Genomic DNA, 23,753 nt, shown 5'->3' on the forward strand with positions numbered 1-23,753 from the left:
TGCCCTATGGGCCTAGGGCCCCAAATCTTTCGACATGCCTAGCCACACCCCTGTTGGGCATTTCTGTAGGGGACAGACAGATGGACACACCCAATTCCACTGCACACACACAAGTCCAACGAGCCTTGGCCCCGAAAGCCGCCTCCTTCAGCACCAGGCCCTTGGTCTACCCAGCTTAGCACTGGCTGGTCTGAGTGGCAGCCACGGCTCTCCAGAGTTCGAGACACAAGTCAAACCTGGGACCTTTGGCGGGTGCTCCACCCCAAAGCTCTGGTCCTTGCCCAGAGGCATCCGCTGCATTCCACAGAGGAAGCGCACAAGATGAGCCCTGAGATCAGACCAAAGGACCATCTCGTCCGGCTTCTCACAGTGCCCCCTCTCCTCTGCATTGCCACCTAAAGCAGCCTTCTCCAACCTGGTGCCCTCCAGACATGTTGGGAATACAACTCCCATGCTAGCTGGGGATGCTGGGAATTGCAATCCAACATGTCTGGAGGGTGGCAGTTTGGGGAAGGCTGACCTAAAGGGTCTCCTGTGGCTGATCTGAGGAAGAGCTCTGCCTTTCTCCAGGATCTTGGAGAGCTGCTGCTTTCAGCCAGAGCTCTGACTTGGTACCAAGAAGGGGATCCCAGTGTGCAGGAAATGGATCAGCCCAAAAGAACAATAAACACTGCAACATACCTTGGGCTCTACAGCCCTTTATCATAACATTTCCAAAACAAATGAAACCTTTGATGACACGTGTACACCCTGCAAAGAATGACCACCCCAGAGGCACAGCTGCCTAATGTTAATATAGTGCACACCTCAAGCGACCTGCCACCTTCCTGATCTTTTGGACAACTCCTGCCCTTTGGCACACCAGGGAGAGAAGGGGGGATGCTGCTTCTGACAGATTGTGGTCGCAGTTGTGTCCCTACAAAGTAGGAACTGCTGGGACGGCAAAGCAAGAGCTTACACTGCATTTTCAGTTCCCCTCAGCTACAGATGCAAGCAAGGAGCCTGGCACCAACAGGATCCGGCTGGGTGGAGGCACTGCTGTTAGCCAAGAGATCAAGAAACCTCTTCCTCTGAGCATGCTGGCAGCACAGCTGGGCCCCTTGGCGTTTCCTCCCTGGGCCGCTGCTGAAGCGCCACACAGCTTCAAACATAGGGAGCCACCTCAAGCGGAGTCGAGCCCCGGGTCTGCCGGCCGAGCATCGGCTCCTCTGGCTGGCAGCTGCTTCCTCCTGCTGGGGGCTCTGGCGGAGACCTTTCCCGGCTCCCCGAGACCCTTTGACCAGGAGATGCCAGCAGGGAGCGACCCTAGGCCCGTCTGCATGCAAGGCAGGTGCTCTGCCTCCGAGGAAGACCACGAGGGCAGCAGCCATTTCCGCGGTGGAGCTGGGTAGCTTGCTTATTCGAGAGAGAACCTGCAGACACCGGAGACAACCCTTGTCGCTGGCGGTTATTTTTCTCTTCCTCTGCTGCTCTCTTTGCCCTTTCTTCAGCTTCTCCTGGGTTCAGGCACCCTTCCTTATCCCTTTAGCCCAGCCAGCTTCAAAGGACCTGTGTCTGGAAGCACCAGGCTTATTTTTGCGTCAGGTCTCACTGTGAGCAAAAGCTCCAGACTCTTTCAGCAGCTACTGCTTGGCTTCGAGAGCTTTTCTCTTTTTTTTACATTAAAAAAAACGGCTGTGAGCAGACACAGAGTTCTTTCTGCTGAGCAGCGAGTGCTCACAACCAGAAGCTGTTTGGGGGAACCAGCCCAAAGTCAGAGGCTAGAACAACAGCAAGGTATTCTAGAAACCACAGGATGATGACTGGCAGGAGCCATCAAGCGATGACTTTCCCCTGGAGCTCCTGATGTTGGGCCTGGGCAAAGCAGCACATAGGGAGCACTGGCTGATGGCCATTGGGACTGCAACGGCAGGCTGCTTGGCCAGGGCCTGGCCACCCACCTACACAGGGCAGAAAAGAAGGGCTTTGCCAGAGGATTTGCTTTGTGTCCTGAGAACAGTAGCCAGCCAGCCCTCAGTTCCTCCTCCAGCCACAGAAGCCCATTGTTCCTTTTCCTGCCAGGGATTTTACTAACAAATTTGTGTCCAAAACAGGAAGGCCAAACAAGACCAGGGGGTGAGGGAGAACTGTGGATAGGTGGGGGGCACAAACCCTGACATCAGTTCTTGACTGCTGGCAGAGGTAACTCACAACAGTGGGCAGCAATTCCGTGTTAGAATTATAGAATAGTAGGATTGGAGGAGGCCTACAAGGCCATTGAGTCCAACCCCCTGCTCAATGCAGGAATCCAAGTCAGAGCATCCCTGACAGATGGCTATCCAGCCTCATCTCGAAGGCCTCCAGTGCAGGAGAGCCCAGCGTGTGTTCCCTTCACACCATGCAGCTTTTTGAGGGAGAGTGGAACTGTAGAATTTGAGTTGCTGAGGCCAGAAACCCAGATCAGGCGAAAGCCGTGCTTCTGCTGCTAGGGGCCAGGCCACAGCCCTGTGCACGCAGAGCGAGGGATGCTCCCGAGGCAGTGGCGCTCACGCCCAAGGCAGCAGGCGTAGCACAGGTCAGCCACCGCCACCCAAACCAACGGTGAGGCTCTTCTTAGGCAGGGCATTTCAAAGTAGGAGAGAGAGTGTTTCTTTAATAGGTTCCAGGGGGCAGTGGCCATGTTGGTCTGTTGCAGTAAAACCAGCATCTATCCAGGCAAGACCATTTAAGAGCTGCCTATCTGGTTCAATTCTCTACTCTCCAGAACTGAGCAGCCGATGTGCAAGTTCATCTTCATGGCAGGAACAGATGGCCTCTAGTTCTCTTGCTGACCACCACCGTCTGCTCCCTTGTTTTAGATAACTAGCATGGTTAACAGCCAACCGTTCCTTCATGAATTTGTCCAACCCTTTTCTACAGCTAGGGGCGGCCACCGTTCACATTTTCTTTTTGAAGTGACTTACTGCAGCAACACAGCAGAAAGTTACTACAACCACCTCAGAAAGCCTGTGTGCTCTTGGTCAGTGAATTGTTTTCCTGGCCCCTAAAGCTGCATCTGGCCCAGTGCCCTCCCCATAACGACGTGACAGAAACACTGGAAGCATGTGGGGGGGTTCCCCATTCAATGCCTGGGTGCTTTGTTTTGGCCATTCATGAAAGGGACTGAGCAGTGAGCGAGGATTCCCTCAAGATGCCCTTGCAAGCCCTGCTTGTTCTGCTGGGCTTTGTGCCGCCTCTTTGCGACATAGACTAGCCTAGGCCAGCACGGCCTGTTTACAGGACTTGTGCAGCCTAGTTCTCGTGCAATCTTAGTATCCATGTCTTCTCAGAAGTCAGATAGGCCTCACTTCGTTCAATGTGGCTTACGCCCAGGCAGGCGTGCTCAGGGTTCCAACTCAAGTCTTCTGCTCTGTGGAAGCCAAGCAGCCACAAGTTAAGGCATCTCTTCCTCCACATTCTGAACTCAAGTACAGAACACAGCTGTGCAGGGCAGCTGCCTCTGTGCCGTACACTCCACTCACCCACCTAATATGCGTGTAACAGGGTAGGATCAGGCCCCTCACTTCCATGCACCTTAAAGGGACAAGACAGAAGCCTGTCCCTTGCCTTCCGTGACTGATACAACTTGCATGGCACATGCTGGTTTCTGGACCCCCGTGCAAAACGTGTGAGACGCAGCCCCGACAAGTGTTTCCTCCCAAAGCGAAGCTGCCACTGGCCATGGCTGTGGGAACAGCCTGGGCAGAGCAGGGAGGACGGAGCCCAAGGCTCCACTATGGGCACATCACAAAACCAAGCACAGGCCTCTCGGGGGTTTCTCTGCTGAGGCACCACATTCTTCAGATGAAATGACATCAGCGGTTTGCTACTGAAGCCCCAGCAGAGCAGAGCTGCTGTCTTGGAGAAGGCCGCCCAGAGATGGCCACAAACAAGAGGCACTTTCAGGACTGCAGCAACAGCCCAAGGCTGAGGGCCCCTCTCTTCAGGAACCCCTGTGGGAAGGGATGCTGGCTCAAGCCCTGTATCCCTTAGCAAGGGCACAGCATCTCTTGCAGAGCCCTCCCTCGTCTTTAGAGCGGGGTTTGTAAGCCACCTGCTCACCATCACACCTCACAGCAAGCCTGGTATTTAGTTTCTGGCATAGAATTGAGCAGAAGGAGGAACTGCTTCTATTGCTTTCTAAGGGAATAAGTCCTTCTGGGATCAGGGAGAAGCTTGAACACATGCAGGCAGAGCCCAGCAAAAACTCGGAACGTGGAAAAGGCGAGATGTCCATTCACAGCTGTGAGCCATCACGGGGGCCTCCCTCAGATGGCCAGCTGCTGCATTGCTCCCCATGAAAATACTGCCGACCCAAGGAGCATCATGAGTTAGATCAGAAGAGCATTGCTGGAGCACAGCCAGATAGGCTCCCACCCCTGCAAATGATAGTCAGTGTGCCCTGCCTCTAACCATGGGGGCTTCCATATAGCCATCATGACTAGTAGCCACCAAAAGACATTTAAGGCCAGCACTTCTCACGGCAGGGAGCTGTGTGTTGCATGAAGCATGAATCTCCTTCCTGCCAAGTGGTTTCACGGGGGGGGGGGGGGGATCGGCACAACTGAGACACTTTCAAACAGCTTTAGAAGTACAGAGAAGTGCTCCTCCAGTGGTGCTGACAATTGACTGATACCTTCCTCTGACAGGAACAAAAGAGAGAACCGGCTGACAGGCACCAGCACCTCCTCTCCACGTATGCAGGGCTCAGAAGGGCAAAAAAAGCACACCTGAGTTTTCAGGTCTCCTGTCAAGACAGTTTCATCTTAAAAAGCCAGATTGTCTCATCTGCAATGAATCACACCTGGGCCTAGGCAGCCTCCCCCACCTTCCTTTTGCATAATCACCAAAAACATTTGCAATGCTTGACATCTGGCACGGAATATCTGCTGCTGTTGAACATTCCTCTCGCTCTCCCTCTCTCTCACCACCCCATGCATCTCCCACACTGGAGGCATCTCTGTGCAACGTCATTTTTCAGTGAAGAACACATGTGCATGCTTACAAAGACAGAAGCGTGCCAGCAGAGGGAGACAGACATGATGCGGCCCCTTGGGGCCAGGCTGCCCCTAGGAGCTCCCAAGCTGGAACTGCACAGGCATAAGCTGAAGCGTAGCAGGCAAGCCCAGCAGCCTGGCCTGGCCACACCAGACTTCCACAGCACCCACCTGGCAGAGGCAGATGCTGCACAGCCCTGTTCACTTCTGTGCCTGCAGAGGACACCAAGGGCCAAACAGCTTCTCAGGAAAGGTGGTCCAGAGATGAGAATTGGCTTAAGTCGGCAAACAGACATGCAGGATTCCCCACAACATCTACAACTCTAAAAGAGCTGAATTGATGGAAAATATTCAGTGCTTTATTTCACTGGCAGCGGGTGGGTGGGGGATAATCCAATGAAAATATGTATCTGCCAGTACAAATTTTCCCTCGCACACACACATGCATGCAAGTACATCAACATACTACTGGCCATGGTATGCGCACCTCGCAGACTTGTGCATCAAAGAGGCAGGAGGGCAAGCGGTGCCAGAGACACTGTGCTGACTTTGGACTCCTTTCTACTGAGCCCCAAAGGCCGGCCTCACCCCACCTCCTCCCCTGGGTGAGCGATGCTGGTCTGGGTCACCTTTAAGGTCATACCTGAATAAGAGAGTCATCTGCACTCACAGTTCTCCTCCCCCTTCCAGGAACCCTTCTCTGCTGTTCCCCTTCTCTCCAACTGATGTGAGGGATCCAGCGTAGTTGCCTCCGGATTCTCTAGGCCGTATCTGGAGAGTGATCCTGCCATGCCTTCCTGCTCCCCCTTGCTCGGAATAAGACCTGAGGGGTTGTGAGCAGGGCAGAGGAGGGAAGGGAAGCCAGCTCCCTCCCCAGATGTCCCTTTCCCGCAAGGGAGCCCATCACCAAATGTGTGAACGTGAGCGAGCCCAGCTGGGATGACGGGAAGTCATGTGACTGCCATTGGGCACACCCAGCTCCAGCAATTTCTCTTCCACGGTAGTTTCCTTCCACATCTCGCGCACACCCTTTCCACAGCACAAAGACCAGCCCCGCTCCCGCTCTAGCTGCACCTCTCCCGTTGGCCCAACTGCAGGCTGCGGCTGCCCCGGAAATGTCCTAAGCAGCTGTCCACCACCAACGCTGCAGCCTCTGGCAATGGCGCCTTTGGGAGGAGCGCAAGGATTCGTGAGGAGGCCCAGCCCCCAACACCAGGATCACCACCTCCATGATTGCAAGGGGAAGAACGGGAGCATGAAAAACTCGCCAACTCGTTTCAACTCCTGAAATGTGCACAGCTCCCTCCAGGGAGCATCGAGTGCAGAAGCCCGGGGGCGGGAGAGCAAGAGGCTCTTTCAGGAGGTTCTCCCCTGCCCCATTCTTTCAACGTGGGTTCCTGTGGTTTGGCACTTTGGCCCAGCAAAGCAACTGACTTCTGGAACAGAGCTGGCCTGCTTGGCTGGCAGGAAAGAACCCAATGGACCAGAGGTGGCCAGGCGGCAATTGCCTGAGGCAAGGGAGACATTCCCACAGGGACAGAGGAGCAGCTGCAACTGCTTAGCTTACAGTGAAGGGCTGAGTGGAGCCATGACGACACACACACACACACACATACACCCCAGCTCTACGTTCTTCACCCAAGTTCAGGTTATAGGCAAGGAAAGCCACCTCAGAGCTGCTGGCTTGCAACCATCACCAAACACGCACACACCAGGCTGCAACTCTTAAGGCAGCAGCATTGCAAGGGGGGGGGGGGAGGACCTGCCTCTTCTTTTCCACTCCTTCCCTGCTCTGAGTGAGCAGCATGGCATTTATGGTGTGGTTTTTTAAAAGACAAAATGTCCTGTCTATCTGGAGGTTGGTCAGCCCAGTCTGCATTTTGCCTAGCAGCCAGAGCCCCTGTGATGTGGTCCCCATTCCCACAGCAGCCAGCTGCAGGAGGGCTGAAGCCCTGGATTCTTCTCGGCCCCTTCGCAGGCTCCCTTCTGGAGATGCTCCGGAGCCTATCGGAAGGCTCCACAGCTTGCAGCAGGCCCTGGCTCCTCCCTAGGGACCAGAAAGACTTCCGGAGGGTTACAGCTGTCCGGCTGGTGAGGTCTCTGCTAGAAGCGTTTGTCCTCCAGCTGGGAGCTGACCACTAGCTCCTTGTTGCCAAAATCCCACCACGCAGTCATGTGGAAGGCCATGTTGGAAAGGACCACCAGGTACTCCAAGAAGGCAAAGAGAGTATAGACTAGGAAGGAAAAGCAAAAACAAATGCCCCACAGGGATATTAAAACACAGTCAGGAGAAAGGGGGCTCCGCAGGATCTGAACTCTGCACCAACACGACCCAGTTCTTGCAACCCAGAATAAAGGCGGGAAGCTCAACCAGCAGGCTGATTGTGGACAGCCGAAGTCACAGGGGAGGGACGCTTGGGCCCCTCCATGGCCTCACCTGGTCAGTCCCATGTCTCTTGGAGAGACCTCAGCAGGCCCTGCTGACCTCACCTTTCCTCCCTTCTCTCTTCAGCCCTACACATTTGCCTCCCCACCCCAATTGAAATGGAACGTTATGACAGCTGAATTCTATGACTGATCATGGAAAACATGCAGCCCAGACAGATCACAGCAGACCAGTGAAATGATAGAGGGACAGACCACACATGAAGCCACACAGGCACTTCCTAGCTTTGCATATGACTATCCAAGCCTTCATCATCTCCTCCATGTCCCACAGCTTGGAAATTTTACAAAGCGCTCCTTATACATCGAAGAAGCTCTATTTGTCCATAAGGGCTAGCTAGAAACTTGGATTTTCTAAAATAAACCAGAAGCCAGGATTCTTCAGAAGCAGAATCCCACGCCAAGAACACAGTTCCATGTTCACCTGGCACACCCCAGAGAAATGCAGAACACACACGTGCCTTGCACACAGGGGCCCTTTCAGGGCTTTCCCAGCCACCCACAAGCTGCTTATCAGCGAGCATTTCCCCTAAATGATGCAACCACGTGGGCAGGGCTCCTGGTGGCCTCACAGAGCACCAGCAATAAGAGGCAAGCCCCACCACACCTTCCTTGCCGGACAAATCTACACCCAAAGACGGGGTTTCGATCACTGTCGAACTGGGCCTCTGTTCGCAAGTTACTAACAGTGCCGAGGGCGCGCGCAGGGTGCTTTCAACACGGGGAAGGCTGCGCAAAAGCCACAAAGCAGGAGTCGTCGTCGCTACTGGCTCAGGGGCAAGACGGAGGTGGCAGGGTGGAGCCAATGCTGTCTTACCTCCAGACTCGCAGTACCAGTTGTGGCGGAAGTAAAAGCACACAGCCACCGAGAACGTGAGCAGGTTGAAGACAAACAGCCACCATTTCCACTTGTAGGACTTGTGCTCCTGCAAGAGAAAGATGGAGGCCAGGTCAGGGAACCTTGCCGCCCCACCTTTGCCGCAGGGCACCCCACTGCCTCCTCAGCTTCCAGACAGGGACAGCCTGATAAGGCACTCCTTGGGGCTTAGCCAGCAGCCTCCTTTCATGGTTGGAACTTGCAGTGGGAACGTCAGGAGAGATCCAAACCAATACTGTGGACCTGGAGAAGGTGCAGAAAAGGTCAACCCAAATGATCGAGGGGTTGGAGCAACTCCCCTACAAGAAAAGGTTGCCATGTCTGCGGCTGTTTCGCTTAGAGAAAAGGTGAGTAAGATGGGATGACATGATAGAGGTGGACAAGAGCCAGATATTTATAGGACGGGACCAGAGGAAGCAACCCCCCCCCCCTCCCAGGCTGACCTCAAACTGGCACACCTGGGCCACGTGGCTGGCAGGCAGGCCAGCCGGCCCCGAGTGCTGCCTGTGGCAATTCTGACATTTAGGTGCTGCTGGCAGGAGCCCCTGGGTCCCAGGAGCTTCCCCAGTAGGCCCCAGCCCAGCAAGGAGTAGGAAACCACACTGGAGAGGAGCTGCTGAGGCTGCCGGAAACCACTTTGGGGACAGGAGGAGAGGCAGACGGGACAGCCTTCCTCCTCAAGCCATGCTCAGTAGATCACAAGAGGCCTACTCAAGGCATCCCCCTTCACCAGGGTGCATATGCTGCATTTTGCTAGCATGCCCCCCTAACAAGGCAAGGCCTGGCATTCACCCTATCTTACGCTGTAGGGGCCACATGTCTCTCTCATCACACAAGGGTACAAACATGCAAAAGCCACCACATGAAGTTGACGTGGCACAAAGACGAGCCCTGAAGATAACGGGGGCTTCCCACCCTTCCAGAACTCAGCACATCCATCTGCAAAAGCCTGGCCATTTCAAAGGCAACATGGGATGCCAATACACACAGATCCCCAAGCTCACCAGAGTTAACGTGGGAGCTGTCAGAGCAGGAGACTGCCCGTTTCTTTAGGAGAGGGGGATCAAGGAGGCCAAACTCCACAAGGGCAGCCAAGGAGCACTTCCCCACTTGTGGAGCACTTCCTCTGCTCCAAGGCACACTGTGCTCCAAATGGGAAGCCTGCAGTGCCAGCTGCACAGCCCAACCACACACCGGCGCATCAGTGGTGGGGAAACCTGCAGCACGTGGGGAGCTGCAGAGGGCAAGAGTGGAGCAAAAGTGGAGCCCGTCCCCTAAATGTAGCCCAGGATGAGCCATCTCTGGATCAGAACTTGGTAATCCAAGGCCGGGTGGAATGAAGTCACCTTTTCAGGCTGATGGGCACATCTGGGAGTTTTGAGAGCTTACTGTGGATGCTTTCACAAAATGGCTGCTGTGAGGCAGACTTCCCATTCACAAAATCCCTTGGTGACCATGGCCAGTCACAAAACACCCATTTCCTAGAAGGCAAATGGAGAGGCTAAAAGAATGCTTCCTGGGCCCTTTATTCTTGGAAATAAAGATGAAGCAGCTCTGGATGCTGGTACTTGGTTTTGCAACCCTCCTGCCTCCCAGTTAATTTTGTTTTAATTTTTTTTTAAATAAAAGTTTAAGAAAATCAGGAGAAGCAGGGAGCCTGGTGCGTGCGAAGGCGTGTGCACATTGGTGCCCACTGGCAACATGTTGGGGACCCCAGAGGCAGGTATCACCCCCATCCGGGAGTACCCAAAACAGCTCCCTCTTGCCTCCCTCCACTACTGAGCAGGCTCGCCTCCTCCTTTTTGGGTGGGAAGGCAAGCAGTCTTTTCACAACAGATAACCACTAGCTTTAAACCAATTAATTATTGTTTCACTGACCTCTCAATAAGGGTGTCTCCTCCAGGAAGGGGACAGGACCTCTCCCAAATGCCAGAGGAAACAAAAATGAGCAAACAGAGGCTGCTAGAAGGAAGGCCAGCCTTCAAGTTTCCTACAATATCGCAGCGGCCCACAAGGGCTACAAAGGATTCCAAACAAAACAAAGGGCTTCTCTACTTGAGGCGTTTAACCTGCCACTTTACCAAGGCTTCTGCTTCTGGATTCTTTGTGTGATAAAGATCAGCTCCTTCACATGTATTTCTTTCTGGGGGGTTTCTTTCTCTGCCTTTCTGTGGTATAGCAGAACTGTTCAAACACGCTAGGGGTTCATGCCGCCATTCACAAAAATACCAACTTTCCCCATTAGAAAAAAAACGCTACAATGGTTCCAAAGGACGGGAGAGGCCCTGGAGGATGACAATGTCATGTAAAGCACCCACAAACTACTGTGACTGAGGAATCACGAGCACACATTAAATGCCTCGTGTAAAAAGGCTCAAATTCTGGACCCATTAGTTTTATAGAAGACCAAAGCACACAAGATGGATGGACAGCGATTTAAGCTGAGCGCTGCCTGCAGTTCTCCCTGTTACGGAGGAAATGTCCATCCTACACAGCCACCCACTGGCTAGCTTGGGAAAGAAAAGCAGCTCCTGATGTCAAACTTGGCAAGGAAAGGAGAGGAATGGGCTGATGCCTCCACTGGCCTGTATAACACAGGAGGAGGAGAAAAGGGACACCATCTCAGCTTGGTGTTCGCTCCATCAATTGTACAACTCAAGCTTGCAGCCCAAGCCACAGTTCATTTGAAGAATGGGCCCCCCACTCAGAAACACTGCCAACCCCGGAACAGCATTGCCAGGCTTAACGCAACCCCCACCAATGCAAAACGGCAAACACTGCCCACACGCCGCTATTGCTACTACCAGAGAAGTCCGAATCATCCACTGCTCAGCTTGACTTCCTTGTCTGTGAAGGAAATGGAATGTAGCAGCAGTGTTAAGGTTGCGTGTGGGGGGATGGAAATCGCAGGGGGAACAGATAGGGAAGGAGAGAAACTTGAGAGCTGTAATGGAGAAAAGGGCTTGTTGTACCATCACACATGCGCAGACAGCAGCAATGGGGAGGGCCTCACTTCCTACCAGATGGGCTGGGCCACCCATGCGTGGATATGCATACCCTGCACCCCCATCACCACCGTGCCCCGAGGTGCAGAAACTCCAAACCACAGTAAGAATATTTAGATTGCAGCAACTGTTTTCAGTTGCTTTCGTCAAGGAGAAACTCAAACATTTCCCAGGGGGAAAGCCCAGATTCGGAAAGAACAAAAAAAAAGAGCTTTGAGTTGAGCAGGGCAAAGCGGGGAGGGAAAGAGAGGGACGCAAGAGGAGGAACCCTCTGGAAACATCTGATTCAGGTGGAGAACGGAACGCCAATGCCTGACTACAAGCTCCATAAAAGAGCCTCTGTGATACAAATCGCAGTCGCCTCTCAGGAGCTTCCTATGTCCATTTCAGCCAGATAGTCCCCATGTTAAAGCAGCCATCTTTCTGTGTCCAGTGGCTTTCCTGCCCTGCCTCATCTCTGCTCGCTGCTCTGCTCTCTGCTTTTCCACCCAGTCCGCCACCAACTCTCGCTGCCTCCTTCACCCTCTCCTGTGTCTGTGCCTTTCCTTTCAGAGGCTGCCAACTGACAGTACAGGGCTCCAACTAACATGTTGCTGGGCTCAAGAGCTGCTAAACGGTAGGTGTGAGAAACACAACCCTTCTGCTCTAGAGCGGAACCAGCAGTCAGAGGGAACACAAGAGGCAATCTGTTATGTAAAAGTTCACACAGGAAGGGGTAGACAGCAGCCACTTCGTTTGCGCAGGCTGGGTGAAAATTCCTCTGACCTCCCGCCCTGCCCCACTGGTGCTCAAGCCGAGGGCTCCCCACTCCCTAATGTCCCCTTGCTTCTCCACAGCCTGTAGCCTCTCCTCTCCCTGGACATGATGAGGTTTCCCCACACACTAACACAACCATCCCCCCTCATCCCTGACCATTCCTTTTCTCAGCTCCATTTGTCTTCCACCTAACTTCTCCTCAGGTCTCCTCTTCACAGACTTTATCCACCTCTTTCCTTCAGCCACGTCTCTGGTGCCTTTTCCCAGTCCTCAGCTGCCCAACCTCCCCAGGACCCATCTCCCCCTTTCCTGCCAACAGCACAGATTTCTTCTTGTCCTGGGGCCCTGTGTAAGAATGTAAGAAGAGCCCTGCTGGGCTAGACCCAAGGGGCCTGTCCAGTCTAGCATCCCGTTCCCCACAAGGGCCAACAAGATGCCTCCAAGGAGCCCACAGGCAGGACAGGAGGGCACCTGCTCGCTCCCGCTTTAGCTGCCCAGCAACTGGTATCCAAAGTATAGTTGCTCCCATCCAAACTGAGCTTTTGCCTACTGCACAGAGGTTGTGCTGCTTGCCAACGTGACTGTTCATTAGCCAAGATGAACTTTCTCTGCCCCTGCAGGCTGGCTGGCAAGAATGCCTCTGAATGTGCGCAACCTCTCACCCCTGGGTTTCTGGGGTGGCTCCTGGGGAAACCAAGCCTCTTTACGCTATGAGCGCTATGTGATGCCAAGTAAAGCTGAAGAGCAGGCAAGAGAAGTTGAAGTCCAAAAGATGACCGTTAGAAGGCCAAGAAACAAACACATGCTGCCCTCTGGTGGCGAGTCTTCATACTCACCACCAGCGCCCGCCACTCTCCCATCTCTTGACATGCAGGGGCAACGGGCAGGCGAGCGGCCAGCGAGGGGGAAAAATCAAAGAGACGGATACGCTTCAGCTGACCAGAGAAACACCAGGTCTCAGTTCTCAGTGCAAAGTCAACAGTGAGCAGACCTCACACACCTGAGAGCAGAGAGGGGATGAAAGATTTCTCCTTCTAGTGATTAGGCACCAGTAACAGCAACAAATTGGTTCATCCTCATTCTCTCTTGTGGACTCAGGACTGGTTGCATGCAGAAGAATGAGGTGCAGTTTAAGAATTCGCTAAATAAACTATAAACCATTTTTTCCAAAACAAAGCAAAGAATTAAACATTTACTATTAAAACAGATGTGTCCCCCCTTCCCACAAATACCATCCCAATTAAAAGTCCAGTGGCCAAGGATGGCCAGTGTGCACCACAAAGGGCAGAGTGCTAGCGTTCCCTACAGGGGGCTCTGAGCGGAACCCTCACCTTTGCCAGGGAATCATTGCATGGTCTTGGGTAACTAGGCAACACCCCCTGGCACCTGAAAGGAAGCCTCAAACAACACAATGGGACTTACTCCCACACAAACATGCACAGGGCGGGGTGGTAACTCTCTCGGCCTCAGTTCCCAAGTCTGCAAAGTAGGAATTATGGTATCCTATCACTTGAGAGCAAACACAAAGACTATTAAGAGCAATATTTATATGGCACTTCTCACTGAACAAATCCCGACGCGGTTTTGTGAAGCACTTCACAAAAGTGAAAATGAGGGGGAAGAACCAGTGGGCCCAGCGGCCAGAGCATTTTGGCTTTGGAGCTCCCTAGGTAGCCTTAGGCAAGCAATTCCCTCTCGACAAAACAACCTCACAGGGCTACAATGCTGCTTCAGGCTCCTTGCAGGAAAGGGGACCCACAAGTGAAAAACAGTAAGAAAGAATAAAGATCCATCTTTGTAACACCAGCAAAATCAAAATGAAGACTAAGGGAAGGGCCCAGGAGCTTTGCTTAACCTAGGCCTGACTCGCACCCCCTGTGTCTCGCAACGTGGATTTTGCCCCTTTCTGGTTTCTGCCTCAGATATATTTTGGAAGCACAAACATGGAAATGTAAAGCTGTTTTTTACATTACAAGACCCAACACCAAGCAGACAAGGCCGCCAGCTACAAACCATCCCCACCCCAGTCACTGAAGAGGAGAGAAGAAAGTAGGTACCATACCTCAGGACTTACTGTGTGTTTCTTAGTCATTCGCCACAAAATGCAGGTCAGAAACATGTGACTGAGGGCCGAAACAATGAAGAGGATAAAGGCAATCTCGTGGATGGCTGCAGCAACAAGAGAAGAGGTGATCTGAATGGTGAACAAAGAGGCGGCAGCCACGAGGATCCAGCTGTTCGCAACGGGAAGCCAATTCTAGGCACCAAAAGCCATATGAAAGCAGTGGCTGATTCTGCAGCCAAACGGCTGGAGACAAAGGGTGCAACCCTTGCTGATATCAAAGGGAGCGGCATAAGAAAAACCTAGCGGAGACCAGGGAGGAGCAAAGGCAAGGCAGGAGGAAGAACAGCCTAGACAAGAGCGTGCACAAGGATTTCATTCACACCACAGAGGGCAGAGCCACTCTCCAAACTGTTCACAAGGCAGTGCTGCTTCCAGCTCTCAAAGGCAGAGGGAGGGAAGCCACAAGTAGGAAGACAGACTTCTGCCAGGAAGCCAAATAAGCATGGAGGCATGCGCTGTCTGCTCTCAAAGGAGACACTTACTGTAGTTCTCAGAGGAGGAGACGTAGGTGAGCAGCAGAAGGGCAAGGTTCTCCAGCAGACTGAATACAAAGGCTGCCTTGCACAGCCAAAGGTACCAGGAGCGTGTGCAGTGGCAGCCCCGGTAGTGGCTCCAGTAGACAAAGGCCACCAAGAAGCGGGGGGCCGACTGCAACCCAATGCAGAAACGCCAGATGTAGCGCTGGGGGGTCTCCCCACCAATTGCAGAGCTAATGGAGGGGAGGTAGTTGGGGACCTGCCGGGAAGAAGAAATGCCTCCTGCAGCATTAATTCACCCAGGACCTGCTGCCTTGGAGAGGCACCTCCTGTTCTCAAGACTCATTTTTTCTGATGATGCTGTGCTCCTGATGGAGCATTTACAACTAGGGTTCAAGATGGGGGTGCCTTGTGTGCTGCTCCTCCTGCAGCTCCATTCTTCAAAGCCCCTGCTGGCCCACCACAAGGCCCTGCTTGCTACAGGGGTACAGGAGAGCCCCAACTCCTCTCCTTGCAGAAGCTCCAAAGCAACTTGCAATTCACCAGCATTCTGTCAGCCCAGTGCTCCTATCTGAACTTTATTAGCATTGATGGGATAGTCCCATCAGATGTGACACGAGCACCATTTCTGGCCGAACGGGAAGATATACATTTGAATAAATAAATTTATTTTTTCATTTTGCCTTATAACAAAGACTCCTCAGGGCAGCTCACACGTGTACTGTGACCCGCTCCAAACCTCTGAGAAACAAGGTAATCCCTAAATATAAACATGCACACACAGGCATCTGAATAGGACTTACGCCGCAGTGGGTGGCTGTGGTTTCTTGGAAGTGGAAGAACAGAGACCAGATCACACAGAAGAGGAAGCCAAAGAGTGGACAGCACACTGTCCCAACTGCCAGGGTGGTAAAGCGGAGCCGGAAGAGGGCTCCGTCCCGGTCCAAAAACAGCGGCACCTGGAACATGCTGCTGACCCTACACGTGAGGAAAAACAATATTTTTCTTCACATTTCTTTTAGAAGCTGGGGGTGGGGAAGAGCTTTCCCCTTATTTTGCATGGCTGTGGATAAAGGTCTGAAAAACATCCCAGATGTTTATCCAATTAGTCAGAAACTGAAAGAGGGCTTTTGTGCTGCACACATCTCTGTTCTTCCCCATGGAACTGAGTTCAGAATTACTTTATTACATTTTATAGAACCATGACATTTGTTAGGGGACAATCCAGGTTGAAGCATCCCTGGCAGATGGCCATCTAGCCTCCCCTTGAATGCCTCCAGCAACCAAAGAGTCTACCACTTCCCTAGGAAGGTTCCTTTGTCCGAGTTTCTAGCCCCCTGATCACCTTTATTGTTGTTCTCTGAATTTGTTCCACTTCATCCGAATCCTTCTTAAAAGTGTGGTGTCCAGAACTGGACACAGTATTTGAAGTGAGGTCTGACCAGCAGAGTAGGGTGGAACTATTGTTTCCCATGATTTAGAAACTATACTTCTATTGATGCAGCCTAAAATTGCATTCGCCTTCTTTGCAGCCACATCACACCGCTGACTCATATTCAGCTTGCGATCAACCACAACTCCAAGACCCCTTTCACGTGTGCCACTGTGCAGCCAGGTTTCCCCCTGGGCACTTGATCTCTTTCCCAGATGAAGAACTCTGCACTTGTCTTGGTTAAATTCCACTGTTATTTCCTGCCCAGCTTTCTAGCCCACCAAAGTCATTTCGAATTTTGTTCCCGTCTTCTACGGTATTAGATACCCCGCCCAGCTGGATTCCTGGTGTCACCTGCCCCGCGAACGAGAGGCGGGCAGCGACAACCGGCGCCCGGGCGCAGAGCGCCAGACTCACCTGCGGGGGAGCGCGAGCAGCGACCGCCGCTTCTCCGCACGCAGCCCGGCCACGGGCTCGCCTTCCGCGCCGCTGGAGGCAACAAGGGCCGCGCGGACGCCTCCCCGCTGCACGTCGGCTCCGCCGCGGGCTGCGGGCAAAGGCGGAGCAAGGCGCCCCCCGGAGCCCGGCGCAGAACGCCGCCCGCCGCTGCGCAGGGCACCCGCGGCCCGAGAGCGCCCTTGCCGCCTCGGCCTCGGCCGCTCCCGCCGCGCGGCGGCGCCCCCGGCTCAGGCGGGGCTCGCGCACCAGCCGCGGCCGGAAAGGGCTGCCGGCACGTACTGAAGCGCGGCGCTCACCGTGTACGAACTGCCTCGGCGCTCCGGGCGCCGCCGCAGCAGGGCGCTCGCCGGCGGGAGCTGCGGCTCGAGGGGCGCGCAACCGGCCGCGGCGGCGGCGGCGGCGGAGCCCCGCGGCGGGAGGCGGAGGCGGCGCCGGCGCGGGGCGTGCGCATCCGCGGCCCCGCCCCGGCCCGGCCCGGCCCGGCCCCCCGCGCTCCGGGGCGCCCCGGCCCCAGCGGGGTCCTGGGCGGGGCCGCTCCTCCGCGCGCCTGGCCTCGGGGGCGCGGCGGCCCGGGCAGCGCGAGGCCTTCGGGCCGGCCCCCGCGCCGCGCTCACCTGGCGCGCCCGGCGCCGCGCTCCGCGGGCTGGGGCGGCGCCGCGAGGGCGGGCGGCTCGTCCGCGGAGGGGCGCCGCGGGCCGCGCGCGTGACGCGGCGCCCCGGCCTCCCCGGAGCGCGCCGCAGCAACCAGGGGCGTCCGCACGGGCGGAGGCGACGCAGCCGGCTCCGCCCCTCCAGGGAGAAACGCTGTTAACGCAGCTCCCGCGCCCCGCAGGCCCGCCCTCGCGAGGAGGCCGCGCGCCGCGCGCTCCCGCCGCCGCCGCCCGGCAACCCGCCCGATCAGCCTCCCGGCGAATCGGAACCCGCTACTTCGACCTCTGCGCCTGACGTCAGAGAAGAGGCAGGCGCGCGCTGGGCGGTGTCGGCCATGCGCGCTCGCGCTTCCAGAACCGCCCCCGACCACAGCGAATCAGCGCGCCCCGGAAATACGCGGCCGAGGAGATGGCGGACCAATAGCGCCTCGAGGAGGGAGCGACGAGCCAACAAGAGACCCCGAGCGTCCTGACGGCGGCGCGCAAGCGTGGGTCGTCGACGTGCGCGCGGCCGGCCGGCCGACGAGCGTCTGTGACGCACTTCCCCCCCGTGTCTCGGTCTCGCGCGAGGCGGCGGCGGCGGCGGCGACGGCGGCGGCGGCGGCGGGCTCCTTGTGGCGGACGCTTGACTCCGAGCGGCCGGCGGCGGCCGGGCCAAGCCCCTTCTGCTCGCGGAGCGCCGCGCCAGGCCCACAGCGCAGTAAGGGCGGCCGGGCGGGCGGGGCGGAGGAGGGCGGCGGCGGCGGCTCTTGCGGGCCTCTGCGCAGCGCCGAGCGCGTGACGCGGGATAACGTGACCGCCGGGCGCGCCCCCGCTCCGCGCGCTCCTGGCCCCGGCTGTCCGGCGGGGCTCCGCTGGCTCGCGCGGCGCGGCGCGCGGCCGGGCGCTGCCCCGGCGTTGCCCGGGATTGGGGGGCCTCGGCCGGGCTCCTCGGGCAACGCAGGCCGTGAGCGGGCGGAGGCTGCCGGTCGATGCCGGCGTCGTTTCGCTAAAGATTCGGAGAGCTACTGGCGAGCGGCTCTGGGGGGTCCGAGTGGACGCGACCCCTCTGAGTGGATTTGCTGCCTAATCATGGAAGCCTTTCGAGGCCACCTTTCGGCCCCTCGCAACGGCCCACAGCGCAGTTTACTGTACTAGCAAAAGCACTGAGGCAGAATTAAGCCGTTAAGAACCCAGAGGCAACGCTTCAGTTTTACGATTACACATCGTTCAAGGAATAAAAATGTTTTGCAGCTTCCCTGAATACCATTGGAGCTTGAGCTAGTCTAACCTCTTTTTTTGGAGGAAACAAGATCGTTGTTCCTCACTCCTCCTCTTTACCCAGATGCTTTCAACAGGGTCTCCATTCATAGATCTCCGTGCAGGTGTAGAATCATAGAAGAGCAGGGTGGAAGGGGCCTACAAGGCCAACGAGGCCAACCCCCTGCTCAGTGCAGGAATCCAGGTCAGAGCATCCCTGGCAGGTGGCTGTCCAGCCTCGTCTTGAAGGCCTCCAGTGTGGGAGAGCCCACCACCTCCCCAGGTAATTGGTTCCATTGCCACATTGCTCTAACAGTCAGGTCGTTTTTCCTGATGTTCAGCCGGAATCTGGCTTCCTGTCACTTGAGCCCGTTATTCCATGTCCTGCACTCTGGGAGGATCGAGAAGAGATCCTGGCCTTCCTCTCAGGGACAACCTTTCAAGTCCTTGAAAAGCACTATCCTATCTCCCCTCAGTCTTCTCTTCTCAGGGCTAAACATGCCCAGTTCTTTCTGTCTCTCCTCATAGGGCTTTGTTTCCAGTCCCCTGATCATCTTTGCTGCCCTCCTCTGAACCCTCTCTAGTTTGTCCGCATCCTTCTTAAAGCGTGGTGCCCAGAACTGGACACAGTACTCCAGATGAGGCCTAACCAGCGCTGAGTAGAGGGGAACTAGTACTTCCTGGGATTTGGAAGCTATGCTTCTATGAATGCAGCCCAAAATAGCATTTGCCTTTTTTGCAGCCACATCACGTTGTTGGCTCATCTTCAGCTTGTGATCGACAACAATTCCAAGATCCTTCTCGCTCGTAGTGTTATTGAGCCACGTATCCCCCCCATCTTGTAACTGTGCCTTTGGTTTCTTTTTCCTAGGTGCAGAACTTGGCATTTATCCCTATTAAATGTCATTCTCTTTTCTGCCCAGCACTCCAGTCTATCCAGATCACTTTGAATTTTGTTTCTGTCTTCCAAAGTATTAGCTATCCTGCCCAATTTTGTGTCATCTGCAAATTTGATCCGCATTCCCTGCTCCTCCTCCTCCAGGTCATTCATAAAAATGTTGAAGAGCACTGGGCCCAGCTGGAATCTGGCTTCCTGTCACTTGAGCCCATTATTCCATGTCCTGCACTCTGGGATGATCAAGTGTGTATATTCTTAGCATATTATGCAGCTTTCCCTCCTTTTCTGTTTGATCGATTCTTTTAGAGCAAGATAGGCCCTTCATTTGCTATGTTCCAATTACAAGACAAATCCCACCCAGTCTCAGTGATACCTGTGAGGTCATCCTTACCATCCCATATCAGGATTTCAAGTTCATCCTGCTGATTTTTCATACTCTGTGCATTAGCATTTAGACACCTGTCCGTAGATGTACCTTCCTGGTTCCCTGCTGTATTTACCTACAAATTACTGGGCTCCACCTCCATTGTCTTGCTTCCTCCTTTGTCCCTCATATGTTTGTCCTTAAGATCTGGGTCAGTAGTTAGCTCTAAGATTCTACCTCCAGCCACCAGAGTTAAAGTGCTCTTGATCAGGTTTGTGAGGTTCCTGCTGAACACATTCTTCCCAGTCCCATGAAGTGCATCCCTCTCCAAGGAGCCCTTCATATTAGTGTTGTAGACCACGATCAAGAAAACCAAATTTTCCATCTGTTCACTTCCAATATCCTGTTTTCCCTACCAACTCTGACCTTCAACAGGAAGGAATGATGAAACCACCATTTGTGTCCCCAGTTCCTTCACTCTCCTACCCAGAGCCTCATAGTCTTTAGAGTTCTGTTCAATATTTCCTCTTGTATCATTTGTTCTCCCAGCAGGACAGGATAGAACTTGGTTGGCTTAGTGAGTCTTGTGGCCTCTCCCGTCACATCCTCAACACATGCTGCAAGAAGGCAACTCACCTCCTGGGCCAGCTAATGTCCCGTCCGCATACACTGGCCTCCATCCCTTGCTGGGAGGAGTCTCCAACCACCATCATGTGTCTGCTGCCCCTTGGGTTGATGATTAAATTCCTCCCATTCACATGGTCCTGAGTATCTGCCTTAATGTTCTGTGGAGTACCAGGTGGTATCTGAACTGCAGGTGGCCCAAGGTCATCTTCCAATGTGAAGAACTTGGTATCAGTGGCATAGTTCCAGTGGCACAGAATGTTTCAGATTCTCCTGATTTTGTGTGTCGCGTTCTTTCAATCTCCTGCCTCTTGCTCTTTTAGTTTTTCTTCCTACAACTTCCTCCTTCTGCTGCCTTTTCAGGAAGGCTCTCATATATGGACTTTATGAGTGCAGACAACCCTTCAGTCACATCTCTAATCTGTCTTCCTGGAAGACAGCATACCTGGCGAGTCCATGGGTCTTCGCGACATACTTGGGTTTCGATCCCACGCAGCAAGGAGTCTCCCACTAACACTACTACTCTTCTCTTCTTCTTGTTGTAGGCCTGGGTTTCATCGCCTCTGCTTGGCTGACCTTCAGCCTCTTGCTCGCTCTCATGCAGGTTCCCCTGTAATTCTTCCTCTGCAGGCTGTCCTCCAGTCTCATCCTTGAGTACCTGGAAACGGTTCTCTAGTTCCACTGCCTCCACTGGTGCAGTGTCTTCTAGTTCTTCTGCTCCTCACTGTCACCCTTTTCCAAGGAGTATCCTCTACTTCATTTTTCCTCACCTCAGCATTTCCTTCTTCTTCCTCAGCTTGCTGTTGCTTTTCTAGCTCCTGTACTTCGCTTTGCTGCCGTAGTTATACCATTCTGTCCAAGAACTCTTCGTGTTCTCTTATTCCCTGGAGGGTCGACAGTCACCGCTCCAGTCCTCTTACTTTTTCTTCCAGCAGTGTGATCAGCTTGCACTTGTTGCAGGTGGTGGCCATGTTCTTCTCAGGCAAAAAAACAAACATGGCACACCCCTTACAGGTCACCACCACTGGAGAGTCTTGTCCTTCCATAGTCTTCGTTTTTGTGTCTAGCTTTCTGATTGTTCTAGAGTAGCCTGTGCCTGGTCCTCTACTCATTGGAGGTTAAAAACAAAGCCCCACTCTTTGCCTTTGCCTCCTTTGTCTCTTCTGCCACTGCAAATCCCCTGGCCAGCTCCTGTTTGCTCCCCCTGTTCACTCACTCTGATCGCTCGCTCTCTGGGAGCTTGCTTGCTTCTGGAGTCCCTGGAGCAGCTTCCTCTGCCCTGCTCTGCTCAGCTGGGAGGCGGGAAACATACTCAACAGTACTTGATTACTGAAAACTGTATACTATCTTGGACCCACAGTTTGTGGATCTTGCAAGCCTGAATCTGCTAGACTATATAGTTCAATATGACAGGATATGAGACTTTTTGTTTACTTCCGACATTTGTATGCCACCCTAGTTGGCCCTGATTTGGACCAACTGCAGTTTCTAGACCGTTTTTAAAGGCAGCCCCATATAAAATGCATTTCAATAGTCCAAACGGGAAGTTACCAGAGTATGGGTAAGTGTGACCGAGCAAATCCATCCAGATAAGGTCGCAGCTGACATATCAGCCAAAGCTGATCAGAGGCACTTCAAGCCAGAGAGGTTGCTTGAAGCCCCAAAACCCACTCGTGTGAAAACTGCTCTCTCATCACAGAGTGATAGAGGCAGGAAAAAGGAAGGCAACCCCACTGCCCATGCCACAGTCCCTCACCACACCCCTTTGCTGCCACTGCTTCTGCCAGAGTCCCCACCGTGTTTGTGACTTTATAGCCCAGCCTGGAGTGCGCCCACAAGGGGCTGATGACACATTTCCCCCAGGTTGAGGGGAAGTCCATTACTGTGCCCAAGCACTGGTTCAGGACAGCCACAGCCTCACCTGCATCTGATGAAAATGAGGGATGGAGCTGGATGTCATTCACATCCTGGTGACACCTCAGTACAAATCTCCACATGACCTCTTCCAGCAGTTTCATGTAGAAAAAGGCTGCCAGTGGCTACTAGTCGTGGTGGCTGTATATTATCTCCAGCGTCAGAGGCAGCAATGCCTCTGTATGCCAGTCGCTAGGGAACACAAGCGGCAGGGCACCATTGCCTTTGTGATTTGCTTCTGGGCTTCCCATAAGCATCTGGTTGGCCACTGTGGAAAAAGAATGCTGAACTAGAGAGGCCTTTGGTCTGATGCAGCAAGGCTCTTATGTTCTTAAATATTAAACAGCATTGGAGAAAGAACAGAACCCAGCGCAGTCCCAAAGCATGACTGCTGAGGATTCAAGCAGCATCTCCCAGCACACCTTCCTGGAAATGGCCATTGAAATTGGAGTGGAGCTACTGCTAGGCACCCAACCTAACACCCAACCTGTCCAAAAGATACCATGGTGGATAGTATTGAAAGCTGCTGAGAGGTCCAGCAGAATCACTAGGGTCGCACTCCCCCTGTCCTTCTCTTGACAAAGGTCATCCTATGAGGCAGTTTCTGCCCCAAAAGACTTGCTAGCTTTTTGTGATGAACTGGATATTTATTTTTGTGTTTTGGTAAAATATCTGGTGTGTTTCTGAATGAAGTCAAACATGGATTTCTCAAAACTGGGTTAATCTAAGGGGGGGTTGTTTTTATACTCTCTGTTTAGATTTTGAGAACCTGAAACAACCTCAAAATGTTTAACAAATCATTTGGAACGCCTTTCGGTGGCAACACAGGTGGCTTTGGGACGACTTCAACTTTTGGACAGAGTAAGTGGCAGTTTGCGCATAAGAGTATAGAAGCTGCCTTTTAATGCTAGGTCGTCCTGTTTGTACATATGGCCCAGCCTTCCCCAATCGGGCACCCTCCCAGTTGTTTTGGACTTGGACTCATGTCAGTCCCAGCCAGCATGGCCAATGGTTAAGAATACAGGGAGTTGTAATCTGAAATGTTTGGAGGGAACTCCCACCCCCCTCCATCTTGCAGCCAGCATGGACAAGAACTGCGCCAGCTGCTCTCCAAGCTCGGGAACTCAACCTTGGAGGACAAGGAAAGGGGGCCTTTCAGTGGGTGGGGAGGGGAAGAGACTGGAGAGGCCAGGATACAAGTTATCCTGGGGCCTCTCCAGCCACCTTCTTTCACTCTCCAAAGCACCCTAGCTAAATGGGCAAAAAAGCCAGTCTAGTAACAAATGCAGCAGGGGAGGACGGGGAGGCAAAGATCACCTCCACAGCTCCTCCAGCCATGCATGGGATGGTTGTAAGCCTCCTGAGTTTGGGGTCTTAGGTTCATCGAGAGTGCAACCCACAGGACTCTGCCCTTAATTATCCTTTTTTAACTGGAGATGGCAGGGATGGAATCTAGGACTACTTGTGTGTGCTG

At 53.9% G+C, this 23,753-nt stretch overlaps 2 protein-coding genes across 7 annotated transcripts in view; one reads left to right on the forward strand and one right to left on the reverse strand.

Annotated features, from left to right (window-relative positions):
• Positions 1-5,352: 5,352 nt before the first annotated feature.
• On the reverse strand, positions 5,353-16,632 carry PGAP2 (post-GPI attachment to proteins 2). Of its 3 annotated transcripts, none has more exons than XM_084842172.1 (6): positions 16,549-16,632; positions 15,503-15,677; positions 14,706-14,958; positions 14,173-14,267; positions 8,278-8,386; positions 5,353-7,249 (listed from the first exon to the last, which is right to left on the reverse strand). In XM_084842172.1, exons 2-6 carry the CDS (start codon positions 15,665-15,667, stop codon positions 7,119-7,121), a joined length of 753 nt encoding a protein of 250 aa, XP_084698298.1. In that variant the 5' UTR covers positions 15,668-15,677; positions 16,549-16,632; the 3' UTR covers positions 5,353-7,118. The 3 variants fall into 3 exon arrangements, with proteins under 3 accessions (XP_084698298.1, XP_084698297.1, XP_084698296.1); XM_084842171.1 differs by having other exon boundaries at positions 14,161-14,267; XM_084842170.1 differs by lacking the exon at positions 5,353-7,249 and having other exon boundaries at positions 7,651-8,386; positions 14,161-14,267.
• A 1,106-nt stretch (positions 16,633-17,738) lies between these two features.
• The window catches only part of NUP98 (nucleoporin 98 and 96 precursor), a 73,362-nt gene continuing 67,347 nt past the window's right edge, over positions 17,739-23,753 (forward strand). Inside the window, exons 1-3 of one of the 4 annotated variants that reach the window (XM_084842166.1) lie at positions 17,739-17,940; positions 18,565-18,762; positions 23,038-23,140. In XM_084842166.1, the coding sequence (XP_084698292.1) occupies positions 23,065-23,140 (76 nt within the window). In that variant the 5' untranslated portion in view covers positions 17,739-17,940; positions 18,565-18,762; positions 23,038-23,064. The remainder of the gene's footprint in view (positions 17,941-18,564; positions 18,763-23,037; positions 23,141-23,753) is intronic. The other 3 variants (XM_084842165.1, XM_084842167.1, XR_014788916.1) reach the window with 3 other exon arrangements.

The sequence above is a fragment of the Heloderma suspectum genome, chromosome 3, assembly GCF_057233095.1.
Source record: "Heloderma suspectum isolate Gila_16-S chromosome 3, 16-S_ref, whole genome shotgun sequence".
Taxonomy (NCBI): Eukaryota; Metazoa; Chordata; class Lepidosauria; order Squamata; family Helodermatidae; genus Heloderma; species Heloderma suspectum.

Excerpts from the sequence above, each read along its gene's own strand:
- PGAP2 (XM_084842170.1), bottom strand. The coding sequence starts at position 15,667 with ATGTTCCAGGTGCCGCTGTTTTTGGACCGGGACGGAGCCCTCTTCCGG. Across the intron at positions 14,268-14,705 it reads CTCCTCCTCTGAGAACTACA|CCATCCACGAGATTGCCTTT; the intron begins GTAAGTGTCTCC and ends TTGTTGCTGCAG. Across the intron at positions 8,387-14,160 it reads AACACACAGTAAGTCCTGAG|GAGCACAAGTCCTACAAGTG; the intron begins GTATGGTACCTA and ends TTTCTCTTGCAG.